The 17,914-nt window shown below is 44.1% G+C and overlaps 1 protein-coding gene across 3 annotated transcripts in view; it reads left to right on the forward strand.

The window, feature by feature from the left end:
- Positions 1-121: 121 nt before the first annotated feature.
- The window catches only part of TTLL9 (tubulin tyrosine ligase like 9), a 73,759-nt gene continuing 55,966 nt past the window's right edge, over positions 122-17,914 (forward strand). For 2 of the 3 annotated variants that reach the window (XM_008020249.3, XM_008020275.3), the window contains exons 1-2: positions 9,494-9,573; positions 17,521-17,564. In XM_008020249.3, the coding sequence (XP_008018440.1) occupies positions 9,559-9,573; positions 17,521-17,564 (59 nt within the window). In that variant the 5' untranslated portion in view covers positions 9,494-9,558. Of the gene's footprint in view, positions 217-9,493; positions 9,574-17,520; positions 17,565-17,914 lie in introns of those variants that run through there. The other variant, XM_037982905.2, reaches the window with a different exon arrangement.

Here is a 17,914-nt window from a genome sequence, read left to right on the forward strand (position 1 = left end):
GCAGGCGCGGGCTGATGGGGGGATGTCGCCTAGAGCCCCCCGGCCGGTCCACAAACTCCCGTCCCCCTTCGGGCTCTGCCTGGACCTCCCTGCGGGCCCCGGGGCAAAGCACCCAACTTCTCCCGCCTCGCCTCGGCTTCCAGCAGAAACGTGACGGGGCTGGACTTTGATCGCCAACGGCTGTCTGCTCTTCAGAGTCTGCTTGGAACGTGATAAGTGGGTAATTCCTTCCGATACATCCCCTCCACCCGTGCAGACGCCCTACCAACCAGCCTTCCTCCTTTCCCATCCATTCTCCCACCCTCCTGTTCACTCATTCACCCGTCCATCTTCCCATCCATACATCCATCCTCTCCTTCCTTCCTTCCATCCATTTCGGCCCCTAGGAGGGATGGTGCCATCTAGGTAAGCTCTGCTGGGACCAGGCACAACTGCCATTAGGTGCCCCAAGAAATCACAGGTGAATGTTGGGAGGGGTTTCAGGGAGGGTTCCAGTCTAAAGAAGACTACATCAGGATGTATTAATAGCTAGAGGTCAGGGTCCTGGAAGGGGTCTGGAGACCAAGATTTGAGGCCCTGTTCACCTCTGACCTGCTAGATGACCCTGGGAAAGTCCCTATGAGCCCCAGCTAACCCTATCTGTGTATCTGAGGATGTTGAGGTGAGCCCTTCCGGCTCCCAGGACCAAAGCTGGATAAAGTAAAATAATCAAGACACTTCCTATAGGACTGAAATAGAAGCAGCTGCACCAGCTTTGTTCCTCCAGCCATCACCCCCACCCCTCAATCTATAGTAGTAAGTGACTGGGGATTGTGGATAGAGAGCAGGACAGAGAGAATCCACAGAGCCATTTGAAATACAGTGATTGGAGAAAAATAAAACTGTTTCTTTCCTGTTTCTTCCTCCCTCAAGTTCATAGCATACATGGGACTGCCTATCTCAGCTCTCATAAAAGCCCAGAGTTCTCATAAATACCAAATTATTCAGTAAATACTTACTGAGCATCTAGTATATGATAGAGACTAGGGACACAGCAGTGGGTAGAGATTGTTCCTACCTTCATTAGCTAACGGTCTAGACCAGCATTGTCCAAATGAACTATAATGCCAGCCACATGTACAGCCACATTTAAAAAGCAGAAACAAGTTAATTGTTGATAATATTTTTATTTAACCCAATATATCCAAAATACCATTTCAATATATAGTCAGTATTCTAAAACTATAAATGAGGTATTTTATATCCTTTTTAAATTGTATTAACTATTCAAAATCTGCTTTTACATTTACAGCACGTCTCAATTCAGACAAGTCACATTCCAAATGCTTACTAGTCATATGCAGCTAGTAGCTACATATTAGACATCTCAGATCTAGAAGGGAAGGCAAACAAAGTAAGCAAAGAGACAAATTATTTACAAATGGTCCCAGTTTTCTATGAAGGAAACAAAGCGGACATGGAGAACCTCTCTGAATAAGTGGCATTTGAGCTGAGAGGTGACGTATAAGAAGAACCCAGCTGTTTAAAGAGCGGAAAGCCAGGTGCGGTGTCTCATGCCTGTAATCCCAACACATGGGGATGCTGAGGCGGGAGGATCACTTGAGCCCAGGAGTTTGAGACCAGCTTAAGCAACATACTAAAACCTCACCTCTAAAAGAAATTTGGCTGGGTATGATGGCTCACATCTGTAATCCCAGAACTTTGGGAGGCCAAGGCAGGAGGACTGTGTGAGCCCAGGAGTTTGAGACCAGCCTGGGAAACATAGGGAGAGCCTGTTTTTACAAAACAAAAACAAAAAAATTAGCCAGGACCTGTAGTCCCAGCTACTCAGGAAGCTGAAGTGGGAGGATCACTTGAGCCCAGGCAGTCGAGACTGCAGCAAGCCATGATCACACCACTGCACTCAAGAATGGGTGACAGAGCGAGACCTTGTCTCAAAAAGTAAAATTACACACACAAAAAAGAAAAAGAGTGGAGAGAGTATTTCCAGCAGAATGAACAGCATGGGCAAAAACCCTATGATGGGAATAGCTTGGCCTCTGTAAAAAGCCAGTGGGACTGGAGTAGAGGGAGCTACAGGAGGTATTAAGAGGACGGTTGGGGGCCAGAGCATGCAGAACCATATATGGCCATGATTGGGAGTTAAAGTTTTTCTTATCTTCTTTTTTTTTTCTTTTAAGACGGAGTTTCACTCTTGTTGCCCAGACTGGAGTGCGATGGCGCAATCTTGGCTCACTGCAACCTCCACCTTCTGGGTTCAAGCAATTCTCCTGCCTCAGCCTCCCGAGTAGCTGGGATTTCAGGCGTGCACCACCATGCCCAGCTAATTTTGTATTTTTAGTAGGATGGGGTTTCTCCATGTTGAGGCTGGTCTCAAACTCCTGACCTCAGGTGATCTGCCCGTCTCGGCCTCCCAAAGTGCTGGGATTACGGGGTGTGAGCCACCGGGCCTGGCCAGTTTGTCTTCTCTTCTGTCTGATAAAAACCCAACAGGAAAATTTAATCTGGGAGGCCAGGTCATCTGATTTATTTAAGTCAAATACTTTGACCCCTCACTGACCCTTTCCTTTGTGGGGGCCACTGCAGTAGCTCAGGTAAGAGATGACAGTGCCCTGGGACAGAGTGGGACCCGAGAAGCTGGAAAGAAGGGGATAGACTCAGCATATATGAACATTTTGGCAGGGCAGCTGAAAGGACTTGCAGATTGATTGGATGTAGGGGGAAGGAAGGAATATTAGGATGGCCCCAAGGCTTCCTGCCTTGAAAGTTACTATCTGTGTCACAGAAATGAAAGCAGGGGTCTTCACCAATTCAACACATTGGGCACTGAGCTATATGTAGAAAATTGTGTCAAAGATGTGCTGACTTAAGTTTCCCCAAATGCCCGACCCATGGATGGTGTAAAGAAATGCTGATGCTGGGCGTGGTGGCTCAAGACTGTAATCCCAGCACTTTGGGAGGCTGAAGCGGGAAAATCGCTTGAGCCCAGGAGTTGGAGACCAGCCTGGGCAACATGGCGAAATTTTGTCTCCACGAATAAGCAAACTAAAAAAAAAATTAGCTGGGTGTGGTGGCACGAACCTGTAGTCCCAGTTACCTGGGAGGCCGAGGTGGGAGGATTGCTTGAGGTTGAGGCTGCAGTGACCTATGATCACAGCACTGCACTTCAGCCTGGACGACAGAAGAGACCCTGTCAAAAAAAAAAAAAAAAGAAGAAAGAAAGAAGAAAGACGAAAGGAAGGAAAGAAGGAAGGAAGAGGAAGGAAAGAGAGAGAGCGAGAGAGAAAGAAAGAAGGAAAGAAAGAAAGAAAAAGAAAGAAAGAAACTAAGAAAGGAAGGAAGGAAGGAAGGGGAAGGAAAGAGAAAGGAAGGAAGGAAGGAAGGAAAGAAGGAAGGAAGGAAGGAAGGAAGGAAGGAAGGAAACTGATAAACGAGCTTGAAGACTAGCTCCTTACCATGGCCCTGGCCTTAGCTCTGCGATCCTAGGCAGGTGAGCCAATGTCCCTTAATTTACCCATAGAGGAGCAATTATAACAGTCCTTTGTACTCCCACTGAGTGTTAAGGGGGAAGACACAAATTACATGTAGGAAATAATTCTTTCAAGTTAAAAGCCCGTATGTGTTATTAGATCTAACACATTTAATATGTATGTACTGTTCAGCCTTTGGAATTATTAGTTAATACAAAGCCCAATCTGTCTTAAATCACGAAATGACCATTTTACAAAACCAATAATAGGAAGATGCTAAAATATGGGTCTCACCCTGTCATTCCCTGGCTTAAAGCCCTTTAGTGGATTACTGTGGTAGACAAAATAATGATCCCCCCTAAAAATAGAGTGTAAACCCAAAGGTGTTTACACTCTGTTTCCTTGAAACTGTGAACGTTATGTTACATGGCAAAGGGGAATTAAAGCTGCAGATGGAATTATAGTTGCTAATCTCGGTTCACTGCAACCTCTGCCTCCCGGGTTCAAGCTATTCTCCTGCCTCAGCCTCACGAGTAGCTTGGATTACAGGTGCCCACCACCATGCCTGGCTAATTTTTGTATTTTTAGTAGAGATGGGGTTTCACCGTGTTGGCCTGGCTGGTCCTGAACTCCTGACCTCAAGTGATCCACCCACCTTGGCCCCCCAAAATGCTGGGATTAGAGGCGTGAGCCACCACACCCGGCCAGAATCAGCTGATCTTGAGATGGAGAGATTATGCTGGATTACTCAGAGGGGCCCAACATAATCACAAGGGTCATTATTAGTGAAAGAGGGAGGCAGGAGAGTAGGAATCAGAGGGGATGAGATGACAGAAGCAGAAGTTGGAGTGGTGTAATTGCTGGGTTTGCAGATCGAAGGGGGCCCACAGCCAAGGGATGCAAGTTGAAAAGGCAAGGAAACATTATCCCAGAGCTTACAAAAGAAACTCAACCCTGCTGACACCTTCATTTTAGCCCAGTGAGACCCATTTCACACCTCTGACCTCAAGAACTGTAAGACACTACGTCTGTGTTGTTTTAAGTTACTATGTTTGTTGTGATTACAAGCAGCAACAGGAAATTCATACACTCACCAACACCTTTAGGAAAATGTCCAACCTGCTTAGCATGGCACACGAGGAGGCCTTGTGGGATGTGGTTTCTGCCACTGACTTTAAGCAAGTTTTTTTTTCAACTTCTCTGGGCCTCAATTTCATCATCTATGAAATAAGGAGGAAAAAAAAAACCCTCTGTAGGTCTGTAGTAAGGTTAAATGAGAGGACATGTTTCAAATACCTAGTAGAAAGACTGGAACACAGTACATCATTGTTATTATTACCACTGGCGTTACTATTATCACAGAAAAATTGACAGAGTAAGAACCCTTGTCTCTACTCCCTTCACTAGGGCTTTGTTTCCCCATCTGTGAAAAAGGAAACAAGACCAAAGAGGTGTGGAAGCCTTGTCTCTCCCCTCTACTCCACTCTTTCCTAGTTACTGATCTGTGTGTCATGCTTTGCTTTCTCTAACTTCCAACTTTGCATATGCTGTTCTCTCTGCCTGGAATGCTCTTCCCATCCTCCTTACCAAGCTAACTCTCATTTCCTCCTGGAAGTCTTTACTGACTCCTATTAGACTAGTTTAGAAACCACTATTATGCATTCCCAAAGCATGCTAAACTTCCTCTATCATATTATTGCTATGGCCTGTGTTGCTTTTCGTTGGGAAAAAAATCTTAAATCCAGGTAAGGATACTTTGACCTATTTGCTTCAATTGTGTTGTTTAAATAAAACAAAAACATTCTAAATAAACTTGAAGTAGTTAAGTTCCCTTTTCTCTCCTCACTTCCTTCACTTTCTCCCCAACTAGTATCATGAATTTAGTGCATATCTTTTGACAGGCAGGGATACTCACCACTATACTCACAAGGATTGGCTATGGTGCATATCTTTTGAATCTGTGTTTTTAAACTCTTACTATCTATACATACAAAAGAATATGAAATACACTTTTATATGTGTTTATAATTAACACAAATTATAACCTTTAAAAAACATTTCTCATTCTACAACTTTCTTTTATTCACTTAACAATAGGTTTTGGGAATAGGTACATATCGATATAGCTCTGGATCATTCTTATCACTGTATGGTATTTTATTATTAGAATATATTGACCGGGTGTAGTGGCTCACACCTGTAATCCCAGCACTTTGGGAGGCCAAAGCCAGTGGATTACCTGAGGTCAGGAGTTCGCGACTAGCCTGGCCAACATGGCAAAACCATCTCTACTAGAAATACAAAAATTAGCTGGGCGTGGTGACGGGTCCCTGTAATCGCAGCTACTAGGGAGGCTGAGGCAGGGGAATCACTTGAACCCAAGATGTGGATGTTGCAGTGAGCCAAGATCACACCATTGCACTCCAGCATGGGTGACAAGAGCAAAACTCTATCTCAAAAAAAAAAAAAAGGAATATATTCCATTTTATTCATCCATCACCCCTACTAGTGGACATTTAGATTGTTTCTAATATTTTCTGCGTTATCAAGAACATTGCAAACAATATCCTTATACATATGACCTATGTATTGGTGTAAAAATTTATTTAGGAAGGTTGTCACCTTGCACATTAACTACAAGATGAAAGGTATTCCATGGAGATGTGGGCCTATAGGATATTGTCTAGTAGAGGAATCTATAGGCTATTCAGTGGGCCTATAGGATATTGTCTAGTAGTGGAATCTCTGGGTTGTAAGGTTCTACAACTTTATGAGATACTGCCAAATTGCATTCCAAGGTGTGAATAGCATGTAAAGGCTCCCATTTCCCCACGTCCTCACTAACCTCATAAAAAACATTGACATATTTTATTTTTGTATAGTTGATGTATTTCAAATCATACAATTATTTTTATTTACATTTCTCAATTGGCTTACCGGCCATTTGAGTTTCTTCTGCTGAAAATTCCCTATTTATATCCTTTGCCCATTTTTCTTTTCTTTTGTAGGGGTGAGGGTGGGGATGTATTTTCCTTGACGGTTTGAAGGAGTTCTTTGAGCACCAATCCTTTGTTATATATGTTCTAGATGTTTCCTCCCAGTCTGTAGCTTATCTGCTAATCAGATTTACCATGTCTTTTGTGCAGTGGCATGATCTTGGCTCACTGCAACCTCTGCCTCCAGGGTTCAAGTGATTCTCCTGCCTCAGCCTCCCGAGTAGCTGGGATTACAGGCATATGCCACCACACCCAGCTAATTTTTGTATTCTTAGTAGACACAGGATTTCACCGTGTTGGCCAGGTCTTGATCTCTTGAGCTCATGATCTGCCTGCCTCGGCCTCCCAAACTGCTGGGATTACAGGCGTGAGCCACCATGCCCAGCCTGGTAGTTTAAATTTTGAGGTAGTCACAGATCATCTTTTTCCTTTATGAGTAGTGTTTTATTGTTGTTTATCTAAGAAGTCCTTTCCCACCCCAAGATAATAAATATAACATGTATATGTCTTAAATATTTATCATATTTATTTAATCCATTTAATTAGGCATCTATTTTTCAACTCTATGGAAAGTAAATTTCTCAGTGCCATTTACTATTTTTTCCCCAGTGATTTATAATGCCATCTCTATTGTACATCAAGTACACACACACGCACTCTCTCTCCTGTGTCTGTTTTGAAGCTCTACTCCTCATTGGCTTGGTAGGCAGAGAAGTGTCTCCTTGCCCCAACATATACACATTGTTCTTTTGATTTTGACAAGATTCCTCAAAAATCCTGATTGGATTGGGGAAAATACACATCTTTCTGATACTGAGCCTTCCCATCCATGAACATGTATATCATTGCATTTATTTGATGTCCTTTAATAATATTTTGTAATTTTCTCTATGAGAATATAAACTCCATTAGGGCGAATGCTCTGTTGGTTTTCCTCTCTGCTGTATCTTCAGTGTCAAGAATAGAGCAGGACACAGAGTAGATGCTTCATAAGAATTTGTTGTTTAATGTCTTTTTCATATACTTTATGAGATCTGTTTCTACATATCTTATATTTCTGTTGCTATATATTTTTATTATAGTTTCCAATCAGTTATGGTTGGTATATAGAAATTCAAATGTCATTTTTGGGTTGATGTTTTCTTTCTTTTTTTTTTTTTTTTTTTTTTTGAGACGGAGTCTCGCTCTGTCGCCCAGGCTGGAGTGCAGTGCCGCAATCTCGGCTCACTGCAAGCTCCGCCTCCCGGGTTCACGCCATTCTCCTACCTCAGCCTCCCGAGTAGCTGGGACTACAGGCGCCCGCCACTGCGCCCAGCTAATTTTTTTTTCTATTTTTTAGTAGGGACGGGGTTTCACCATGGTCTCGATCTCCTGACCTTGTGATCTGCCCGCCTCGGCCTCCCAAAGTGCTGGGATTACAGGCGTGAGCCACCGCGCCCGGCCTCTTTTTTTTTTTTTTTTTTAAACCTTTAATTTGTTCTAATACTCTGTAGATTCTTTGGATTTTTAAATGCAGACAGTTCTGATGGACATCTATTTCAGAAGAAGGGAAGAATGGATATGGTGTAGGCAACTAGCAGCATCTTCCACACTACTACTGTATGAAGCTAGAAGAGTCAGGTACTCTAGCCCTGGCAGCTAAAGCAGTTTGTGGACTTTAAATCTGAAACAAATAGTACAACAAAGCAGGTGTCTGTTGAGTATTCATTTGGCCAATTCCAGTACTAGTAGTGATATCTATGGAGCAGAGGTGCTAGTAAAACAACAGCATCCAGTGCTATTTGCAGCAGTCATGTCAGTAGTGCTGTCTGATGTCCAGTAATAATCAGAAATGGCACCCCAATCAAAGTTTCTGCAAACTCTGATTTTGACCATAATTTTGATCAGTTAGACTCCCTGAATTCTTTCCCCATTTTTTGATTCTGATTTCCAACAACTCTGTGACTCATTCAATATCCTACCAATGAATTCCATTTCTATTTCAGTTAATCAAAGATAGTTTTTTTGTAACCAAGAATTCTGAACAACTAAACTCTCATGTTATCTGCAAATAACTTTGTCTCTTTCTTATATATGCATTCAAATAATGAAATGCATAGATCTTTTCAGTTTAGTCAATTTTGACAAATGCATATACTCAATATAACCCACATCTTTATTAGGAGATGGAAATCCCCATCACTCCAGAAAGTTCCTTCATCTCCTTCCCAGTCAACCCAACCTGAGTACTTTTAAAACAAAATGAGCTGGCTGGGTGCAGTGGCTCACGCCTGTGATCCTAGCACTTTAGGAGGTCGAGGCAGGTGATCACGAGGTCAGGAGTTCGAGACCAGCCTGGCCAATATGGTGAAACCCTGTCTCTACTAAAAATACAAAAATTAGCCGGGCGTGGTGACATGTACCTGTAATCCCAGCTACTCGGGAGGCTGACACAGGAGGATCATTTGAGCTCAGGAGGCAGAGGCTGCAGTGAGCCGAGATGGTGCCACTGCACTCCAACCTGGACGACACAGCGAGCCTCTGTCTCAAACAAACTCCAATGAGCTATCACTGTAGTCACTAAAATGAAAAAGATGGACAACATCAAATGTTGGTGAGGCTATAGACCTTAAGAATTAGAAAGCGGCTGGGATAGCAAAGGTGACTGGCCGCGTTACCGACTGACCAAGTGACCGGGTGACTTAGTGAGTAACTTCTTTTAAGTAAGGAAACTCAGTAAATTACATCTGGTAAATTACATTTACCAAAAGCTGACAACTTTTCAGACGCAGCGCTCTCAGTTTAAGGAAAGTGCAGTTGGAGGCGGCGGGGGGCAGAGGCAGCCAGCCTCAGAACGAATTGCCCTAGGGTCGCGGAGAGACGGGCCTGGGAAAGAAAGGTTGAGGAAGCCGGGGGACCTAGGCTGCCAGCACACCCAAGAGCCTCCAGAGGCTCTGGTGGATCGGAGTCTGCGCACTCCGCCGAGAGCGTGCCTTTGGCTCGTCCAATCAGAGCGGCGGATCCAGCCGCTTCTCTGTCGCCTTGGCAACGGGACGCACAAGCACGCGCGGCGAGCTGTGGCAGTTTGGATCTGGTCCGTGGGGAATCGCGTTATGTCGCGACCCAAGGTAGGAGTCAACCTGACCCAGATGCTTTTATCGTCCCTAGAAAAAGGGAGGAAAGCCGCAGAGGGATTCAAAATCGGTTGGGGATGGGTGTTCCTCACGGAATGGGTAGCGGGGTAGGGCGGGGGGAGGAGGTGGTGTTCTCGCGGAGGAATTCCGGAAAAAGGAAGAAAAAAAGTCGACGAACTTAGAGGAAAGACTACAACTCCCGGCATGCACCGCGCCACCCAAGCTGCTGCGCAAGTCCAGCGACCCTGGCCAGCTGGGGGGAAATTTACCCAACAGTGGGATTCTGAGCTCCGTGACCCCTGGGGAAGTTGAACCTCAGAATTTCAGATTTCCTGATTTGGCGAAGCCCGCCTGCCCGTCCATCCATCCATCCATCCGTTTATCCATCCATTCAAAACAACGCTAATTAGTGTCTTTTCCCCCATCAAGCTCATTGCTGGCCAAGGGACACAGGTGAATCAGACAAACCTCTGCCCTCTAAGAGGGCACAGACCAATTCCCCCATTTTAAGAATGGGAAAAATGAAAGTCGAAGAGGGAAAATGAATTACTGTAAAATCCGCTATCCCCACCCCAATCCACTTTTTTTTTTTTTTTTTTTTTTGAGACGGAGTCTCACTGTGTCGCCAGGCTGGAGTGCAGTGGCGTGATCGCAGTTCACTGCAGCCTCTGCCTCCCGGGTTCAAGCGATTCTCTTGCCTCAGCCTCCAGAGTAGCTGGGACTCCAGGCGCACGCCACGACGCCCAGCTAATTTCTGTATTTTTAGTAGAGACGGGGTTTCACCATGTTGGCCAGGATGGTCTCGATCTCTTGACCTCGTGATCTGCCCGCCTCGGCCTACCAAAGTGCTGGGATTACAGGCATGAGCCACTGCGCCCAGCCTCCATCCTACTTCTTAATCCCAGCTCTCATTCATGAGTGGAACCTTCATTTCTCTTCTTTCTTTCCTTTTTTTTTTTTTTTTTTTTTTTTTTTTTTTGAGACAAGGTCTCACTTTGTTGTTCAGGAGGGAGTGCAGTGGTGTGATCTTGGCTCAGTCGACTTCCTGAGCTCAAGTGATTCTCCTGCCTCTGCTTCCCAAGTAGGTGGGATTACCAGTGTGTACCACCATGCTCAGCTAATTCTTTTTTAGTTTGTGTAGAGACAGGAGTCTCTATGTTATGTTGCTGTGTTGCCCAGGCTTGTCTGGAACTCGGCCTCAAACCATCTCCCGCCTTGGCCTCTCAAAGTGCTGGGATTACAGGCATGAACCACTGCACCTGGTCAGCCTCTTATTTCTGTAATTCCCTCTCCCAGCAAAAAGTGAGTTTATCTGCTTTCAGAGTGCCTTGAACTTTGCCTTTTTACTACAATTCATTACTCATGTGATTATTTGTTTAACATCTGTCTTCCCCGCTGCTCTGGGATCTAATCTGACTTGTTCTTCTCCGTATTCCCGGTCCTCAGCACAGAGCTGACTACAGTTGATACATATTGAATGACTGTTGAACGACCTACCTAGATGCTCAGCTAAAAAACTGGGACTGTTGGCTCCTCCATCTTCCTCACATCCCACATCCAGTAAAAGCCTCCTTCCTCTAACTTTCTGAATATGTCTTGAATTTATTTTTTCCTCTACCTCAACTGCTATGCTAATCATGACCAAACTCTCAAATTTTAAAAATTAATACTCTTTAAACACACAGATTGGGACACATATAATTTTTTTTTTTTTTTTTTTTTTTTTGAGACAGGGTCTCATTCTGTTGCCCAGGCTGGAGTGCAGTGGCATGAATACGGCTCACTGAAGCTTCAACCTCTTGGGCTTGAGTGATCCTCCTGCCTCAGCTTCCTGCGTATCATTTTATAAAAATATTATTAAGAAAAAAGAAAACAAACATCTACTGAAATAGTCCCTTCCCATGAACCCAACTGATTCCTTTGAAAGGAAGGACGAACTGCAGGTTGCTGAAGAATGCACAAACTCTTAGCAGTCTACACTGTGAATATAGTTTAGACATGGGTGTAGCAGACCACGTTGGATGAAGGAAAAAAATAGTGGACTACTTCTTTGTGAAACGATGAATTTTGTTTTTGTTGTTGGAAAGGGAAACAAAGGTCTCCTATATATTGACTTAGGACTTTGTGGTTTCTTTCAAATGACCCAGGGGAAATAGGAGTATGAATTTATTTGAAAAGGATCGTTCATGTCAGCCTTAAGAGAACATGCCGGGATATACTTTGTGTACTCTCACAAAAACATGCTCAGAGAAGGCCAGAAGTCAGAATACTATATGTTCCAACCATTGACCTCATCTCCTCAAGGTGATGGTCGCCAAGACCTCAGCTCCAAGGCATGCTGGGAACTCTTCAGAGGGCTAAGGGGAAATGAGGAATTGGATCAGGCAGGAATGAAACTGGGGTTAGTGGAACCAGCTAAGCAATGAAGCTGATCTCTGGTTAGATGATCAAAGTCTAATCACAATGGGTAGGCTGGTGTGGCAAACTGGTTTCAGCATGACTGTCTCTACCTGGTGGGTAGTACCAGGGAGCTCAGAGCAGGACTCCAGGAATAGAGCCAGGAATGAAGGCAGCTGGCAATGTCACAATCCTATGGTCTTTTTGACTCAACACCAACTGGTGCCATTCATGCTACCCTCCATGAATGGCACCAACGAGAAATAAAAGTTCTCTGTTTGTAGCCCATACAAGCAACCAAGTCACTTTTGAATCATTTTCTCAATAAGATCATTTTTTTAAAAAGTCTTGTAGCCTTATCTTTTCTAAATGCATTATTTTAGTGGTTTGGGGAAAGTTATATCCCTGGGCTGTTTTTTGGGTCAAGATAGTAATAGGACTTCTATCTCAGGCAATATGACAGATGAGATTTCTTGAAAAGCTTATTAACACAACACACTTAAAACTGTTGGCCAAAATATAACAGACATCCTTTGAACTGTGTAACTGACCTGCGTATGTGGAGGGGCAAGGATTGGTAGAAGAAAAATCCCCAAGGGACCACCACCCTAACACAGACACACAGACACACACACACACACACACACACACACACACACACACACACACAGAGAAAAAAAATAAAAAACAGAATTGTCACTAACTGATTCTTCATTCGTCATTTTCCTTGGGGAAGTCATTGATTGTCTCACAAACAGGAGTTGAAGTGTCATGGGGCCCACTGGGCAAGGAGTTGGAACTGAGACCTCACCATAAAGCTGGACCCTTCAGAGACCCCCACCCTTAGTAAAGGTGTAATTAGAACCAATTTACCCTTCAGCAGTGGGAGACAACTAGGAAGCTCGGCAGCTTCAGTGTAGGGAAAAAAAACCTTTCTCCTGAGAAATCTTTTTTTTTTTTTTTTGTGACGGAGTCTTGCCATCGCCCAGGTTGGAGTACAATGGCACCATCTCTGCTTACTGCAAGCTCTGCCTCCCGGGTTCAAGCGATTCTTCTACCTCAGCCTCCCGAGTAGCTGGGATTACAGGTGCTCGCTACCACCCTGGCTAATTTTTGTATTTTTAGTAGAGACAGGGTTTCACCATGTTGGCCAGGCTGACCTCAAACTCCTGACCTCGTGATCCGCCTGCCTCAGCCTCCCAAAGTGCTGGGATTACAGGTGTGAGCCACGGTGCCCAGCAAGAATTCTTAACCTTAGATGAGTCCTCAGGCTAGTCTGAGAAATGCTAAATAAGATGTTACCATAAAGTTTACTGTTCTTGGGGGCCCAGGCAGATGTAAATGCTAAACATCTCGGAGTCAAACATCTTTGACTCCTATAATGGTTGAATTACATAATAATTACATAATAAAATATTTTTTTTTTTTTTTGAGACGGAGTCTCGCTCTGTCGCTCAGGCTGGAGTGCAGTGGCTGGATCTCAGCTCACTGCAAGCTCCGCCGTCTGGGTTTACGCCATTTTCCTGCCTCAGCCTCCCGAGTAGCTGGGACTACAGACGCCCGCCACCTCGCCCGGCTAGTTTTTTGTATTTTTTTTTTAGTAGAGACGGGGTTTCACCGTGTTAGCCAGGATGGTCTCGATCTCCTGACCTTGTGATCCGCCCGTCTTGGCCTCCCAAAGTGCTGGGATTACAGGCTTGAGCCACCGCGCCCGGCCTAAAAGATGTTTTAAATGAATTATTTAATTGCATAATTGTATAAGAAAAGATGTTTTAAATAAGTTTTTTAAAAAAGCCTGTTCATGATAAACCCTTAGAAAACCAGGGAATAGTAGGAAATTTACTCAATTTAGTACAGGAAACTATAGGAATCTACAGCCAGTATCATTCTTAAAAGCTGAAATAGAGAATGCATTCCTCTTATGATCAGGAGCAAGATAAGGATGTCAGCTGTTACCACTTTTAGTCAACTTTGTACATACTAGAGTTTTCACCAGTGGAATAAAGCAAGAAAACTAAATAAAAAGCATAAATATTGAAAAGAAAGAAGTAAGTCTGCCTTTATTCACAGATGACATCATTGTATCCAGAGAAAACTCAAAGGATTTACAAACTACCAGAACTAATAATTCAGCAAGGGCATCAAATACAAGGTCAATGTACAAAATCAATTATACTTCTATATATGTATCGGTTTCCAATTTGTGACAAATTGTCACAAATTCAATGGCTTTTAAAAACACTAACTTACTGTCTTACAGTTATTTATTTATTTGAGATGGCATCTCACTCTGTCACCCAGGCTGAAGTGCAGTGGCACAATCTCGGCTCACTGCAACCTCTGCTTCCTGGGTTCTCCTGCCTCAGCCTCCTGATTAGCTGGGATTATAGGTGTGCACCACCATCCCGGCTAATTTTTGTAATTTTTAGTAGAGATGGGGTTTCACCATGTTGGCCAGGCTGGTCTTGAACTCCTGACCTCAAGTGATCTGCCTGCCTCGGCCTCCCAAAGTGCTGGGATTACAGGTGTGAGCCACTGCGCCTGGTCCCTATCTTACAGTTAATGAGATCAGAAGTCTGAAAGGGTTCTCGCTGGGCTAAAATCAAGGTGTTAGCAGGGCTGCCTTCATATCTGGAGGCTCTAGGAGAGAAGCCCTGTTTTTTGCCTTTTCTAGTTTCTGGAGACTGTCTCATGGTCCCCTTTCATGTTCAAAGGCAGTTCTTCTCACAGTGTGTGACTCTGCCACTCTGACATTGACTCTGCCTTCTTCCACATTTAAGGATCCTTACATTGGGCCCACACAGAAAATACAAAATAATCTTTCTATTTTAAGGTTCTTTGATTAGCAACCTTAATTCCATCTGCAATTTTAAATTCCCCTTGCCATATAATGTAACACATTGATAGGTTCTAGGGATTAGGACATGGACGTCTTTGGAGATGGCCTTTTTCTGCTTTTTTTTTTTTTTTTGAGACAGAGTCTCACTCTGTCCGCCAGGCTGGAGTGCAGCGACCGGATCTCAGCTCACTGCAAGCTCCGACTCCCGGGTTCACGCCATTCTCCTCCCTCAGCCTCCCGAGTAGCTGGGACTACAGGCGCCCGCCACCATGCCCAGCTAATATTTTGTATTTTTTAGTAGAGACGGGGTTTCACGATGTTAGCCAGCATGGTCTTGATCTCCTGACCTCATGATCCACCCATCTCGGCCTCCCAAAGTGCTGGGATTACAGGCTTGAGCCACCGCGCCCGGCCCTTTTTCTGCTTATTATAATTTACTATCATCAGGTAGAAAACGAAATTTGAAAATACTGTATCCAATAGCATCATAAAATAAAAAACCTATGAATAAATTTAATTAAAAATGTACAAGGCTGCTATACTGGAAACTAGAAGATAGTATAGAAAAATTTTTTTAAAACATTTAAATTAATGGAGAGATCATATTACTCATGGATTGGAAGGCTCAGTACCTTATAATGTCACTTCCTGAAAATATCTGTAGATTCAATGCAATCCCAGTCAAAATCTCAACATGTTTTTTCGTAGAAATTGGCAAGCCAATTCTGAAATTTATGTTGAAGTACAAAGGACCCCTAATTGCAAAGACAATCCTGAAATCAGAATTTACTCTACCTGACTTCAGGATTTACTAGAAAGCTACAGCAGTAATTAAGCCAATGTGATAGTGACATAAGGATAGACAAGTAAATAGAACAAAACACAGTCTTGAGATAGATCCACATACACATGGTCAATTGAATTGTGACAGACGTGCCAATGCAATTCAATGAGGAGAGGAAAATTTTTTTTAACCAAAGGCTCTGGAACAACTGGATAAACATATGGAAAATGGAATTGAAAGCATGAGAGAGGATTAAAGATAAAATACAAAAAGACGAGGACAGCTTGACTAGTGTTGGGGGAGTTGGAAGGGCTTGAATGGAAGAATGAAAGAAGATTTCACTGTGTTTCAGTGGGGCTTGCTTCTGCCAGTTTTGTAAAGCAGTACCCTCCACCCCTCTCCGCCGCTCTTTGAGGGGTAGGCTGGTGTGCTAAGCAGAATTCTAAGATGGGCCCCAAGATTCCCACCCCCTGGCGTACATGCCTTGTAAAATTATCTCTCCTTGAGCATGGAGGAGTCTGTGAATTTGATGGTATGGTTACTATGGTGATTACCTTCCATTACTTAAGACTCCATCATAGGTAACTTGGAGAGGGGAGGATTGGAAGTCAGAGGGACATGCTCCACGTGGCCTGGAGGAAAACAAATGTGCATGTTGTGAAGTACCTATGGGGGCCGCACTGCAGGGAGTTGCAGGCAGCCTCTAGGAGCTGAGAGCAGTCCCCAGCAGACAGCTAGCAAGTAAACAGAGACCTCCATCCTACAACCCCTGGCAACTGAATTCTACCAACAACCTGAATGAGCTTGGAAGGGGACCCCAAGCCCCAGATGAGAGCCATAACCCCAGCCATCACCTTGACTGTGGCCTTGTGAGAGCTGAGCCAATGATGCAGCTAAGCCATGCCCACGATCCTGGCCCATGGAAACTGAGATAATGGATTTCCATCATTTTAAGCCACTGATTTTGTGATCCTGGCCCAGCAATAGAAAATGAATGCAGATGGCAGGTCTGTCCCAGCTGCAAATGTCATCCTGCACAGGACCAATTTCGATTTCTCTCATCATACGTGCCTTAGGAATTGGTCTTCCCAGGACAGAGGGCCAAGCTGTTTTGGACATGGTTGAAGTGAAATAATACCCACCACCCACTGAGGATTTGAAAGGTCCATTTGGGGTGAAAGGAATTGACATTGCTCTGAGTCTTTGACCTAGCCCCTTCTGGGATCAATTTAATCAAACATTCCAAGTTAAGAGTAGAAAGTCCAGATCAGCTGGGTGTGGTGGCTCACACCTGTAATTCCAGCACTTTGGGAGGCCGAGGTGGGCAGATCACCTGAGGTCAGGAGTTCCAGACAAGCCTGGCCAACATGACGAAACCCTGTCTCTACTAAAAATACAAAAATTGGCTGGGTGTGGTGGTGGGCACCTTTAATTCCAGTTATTAGGGAGGCTGAGAATCACTTGAACCCAGGAGGTGGAAGTTGCAGTGAGCTGAGATTGCGCCACTGCACTCCAGCCTGGGTGACAGAGCGAGACTCCATCTCAAAAACAACAAGGAAAAAAAAAGTTCAGATCCTTCTCACACAGTGTATTGAGCTGAGCTTTCAAAACTGGGGTTCAGGGCTGACCTTTGGAGTACTGAAAATCAGGCATTTGCTATACTGGTCATATCTGTGGAGCAAACCTGCAGTAAGGTGGTACGTTGGATACTTGGGAGTTCATTCATAGCAGATAAATTCTGGTCCATTTGCTGGGGACATGGTGGCCAGTGGGAACTTGATCAGACTGAACCTTCATGTCTCAGAACCTAGGCATTATTGAGTCTGATGGTTTCGGCATTTTAATATGTGCAGTAAGTTAACCTGGGAAAGCAGGGCAGATATACAAAACCAGTTACAGCCTTTTCCTTTCCTCATTGCAGAACCAAAATTACAAGGGCCATGGATTGTCAAAGGGAAAAGAGCGGTGAGTGGTCCCATCCAATCCAACAATCACAGACAACCAACCTCCCTCCCTCCCTCCCCTTTTCAATCCCTCTCTCACTTTTCTACTTCAACAATTATAATGAAAATGATAGTAGAAGTAGTAAAGCTAAACCATTATTGAGCACTTACCATGTGCCAGGCTCTGGGCCTGTCACTTTACCTGTATTGGCTCATTGAATCCTGACCCCAACCATTTGAAGTAGATGCTACTATTGTGCCCATTTTACAGATGGAGAAACTGAAGCTCAAAAAGGCTAAGTGACTTGCTCAAGATCACGTGATCAGTTAGGGGCAGAGCTTGTTGGACTCCAGGGCCCACTATCTAACTTT

This window comes from Chlorocebus sabaeus, chromosome 2, assembly GCF_047675955.1.
Source record: "Chlorocebus sabaeus isolate Y175 chromosome 2, mChlSab1.0.hap1, whole genome shotgun sequence".
Taxonomy (NCBI): Eukaryota; Metazoa; Chordata; class Mammalia; order Primates; family Cercopithecidae; genus Chlorocebus; species Chlorocebus sabaeus.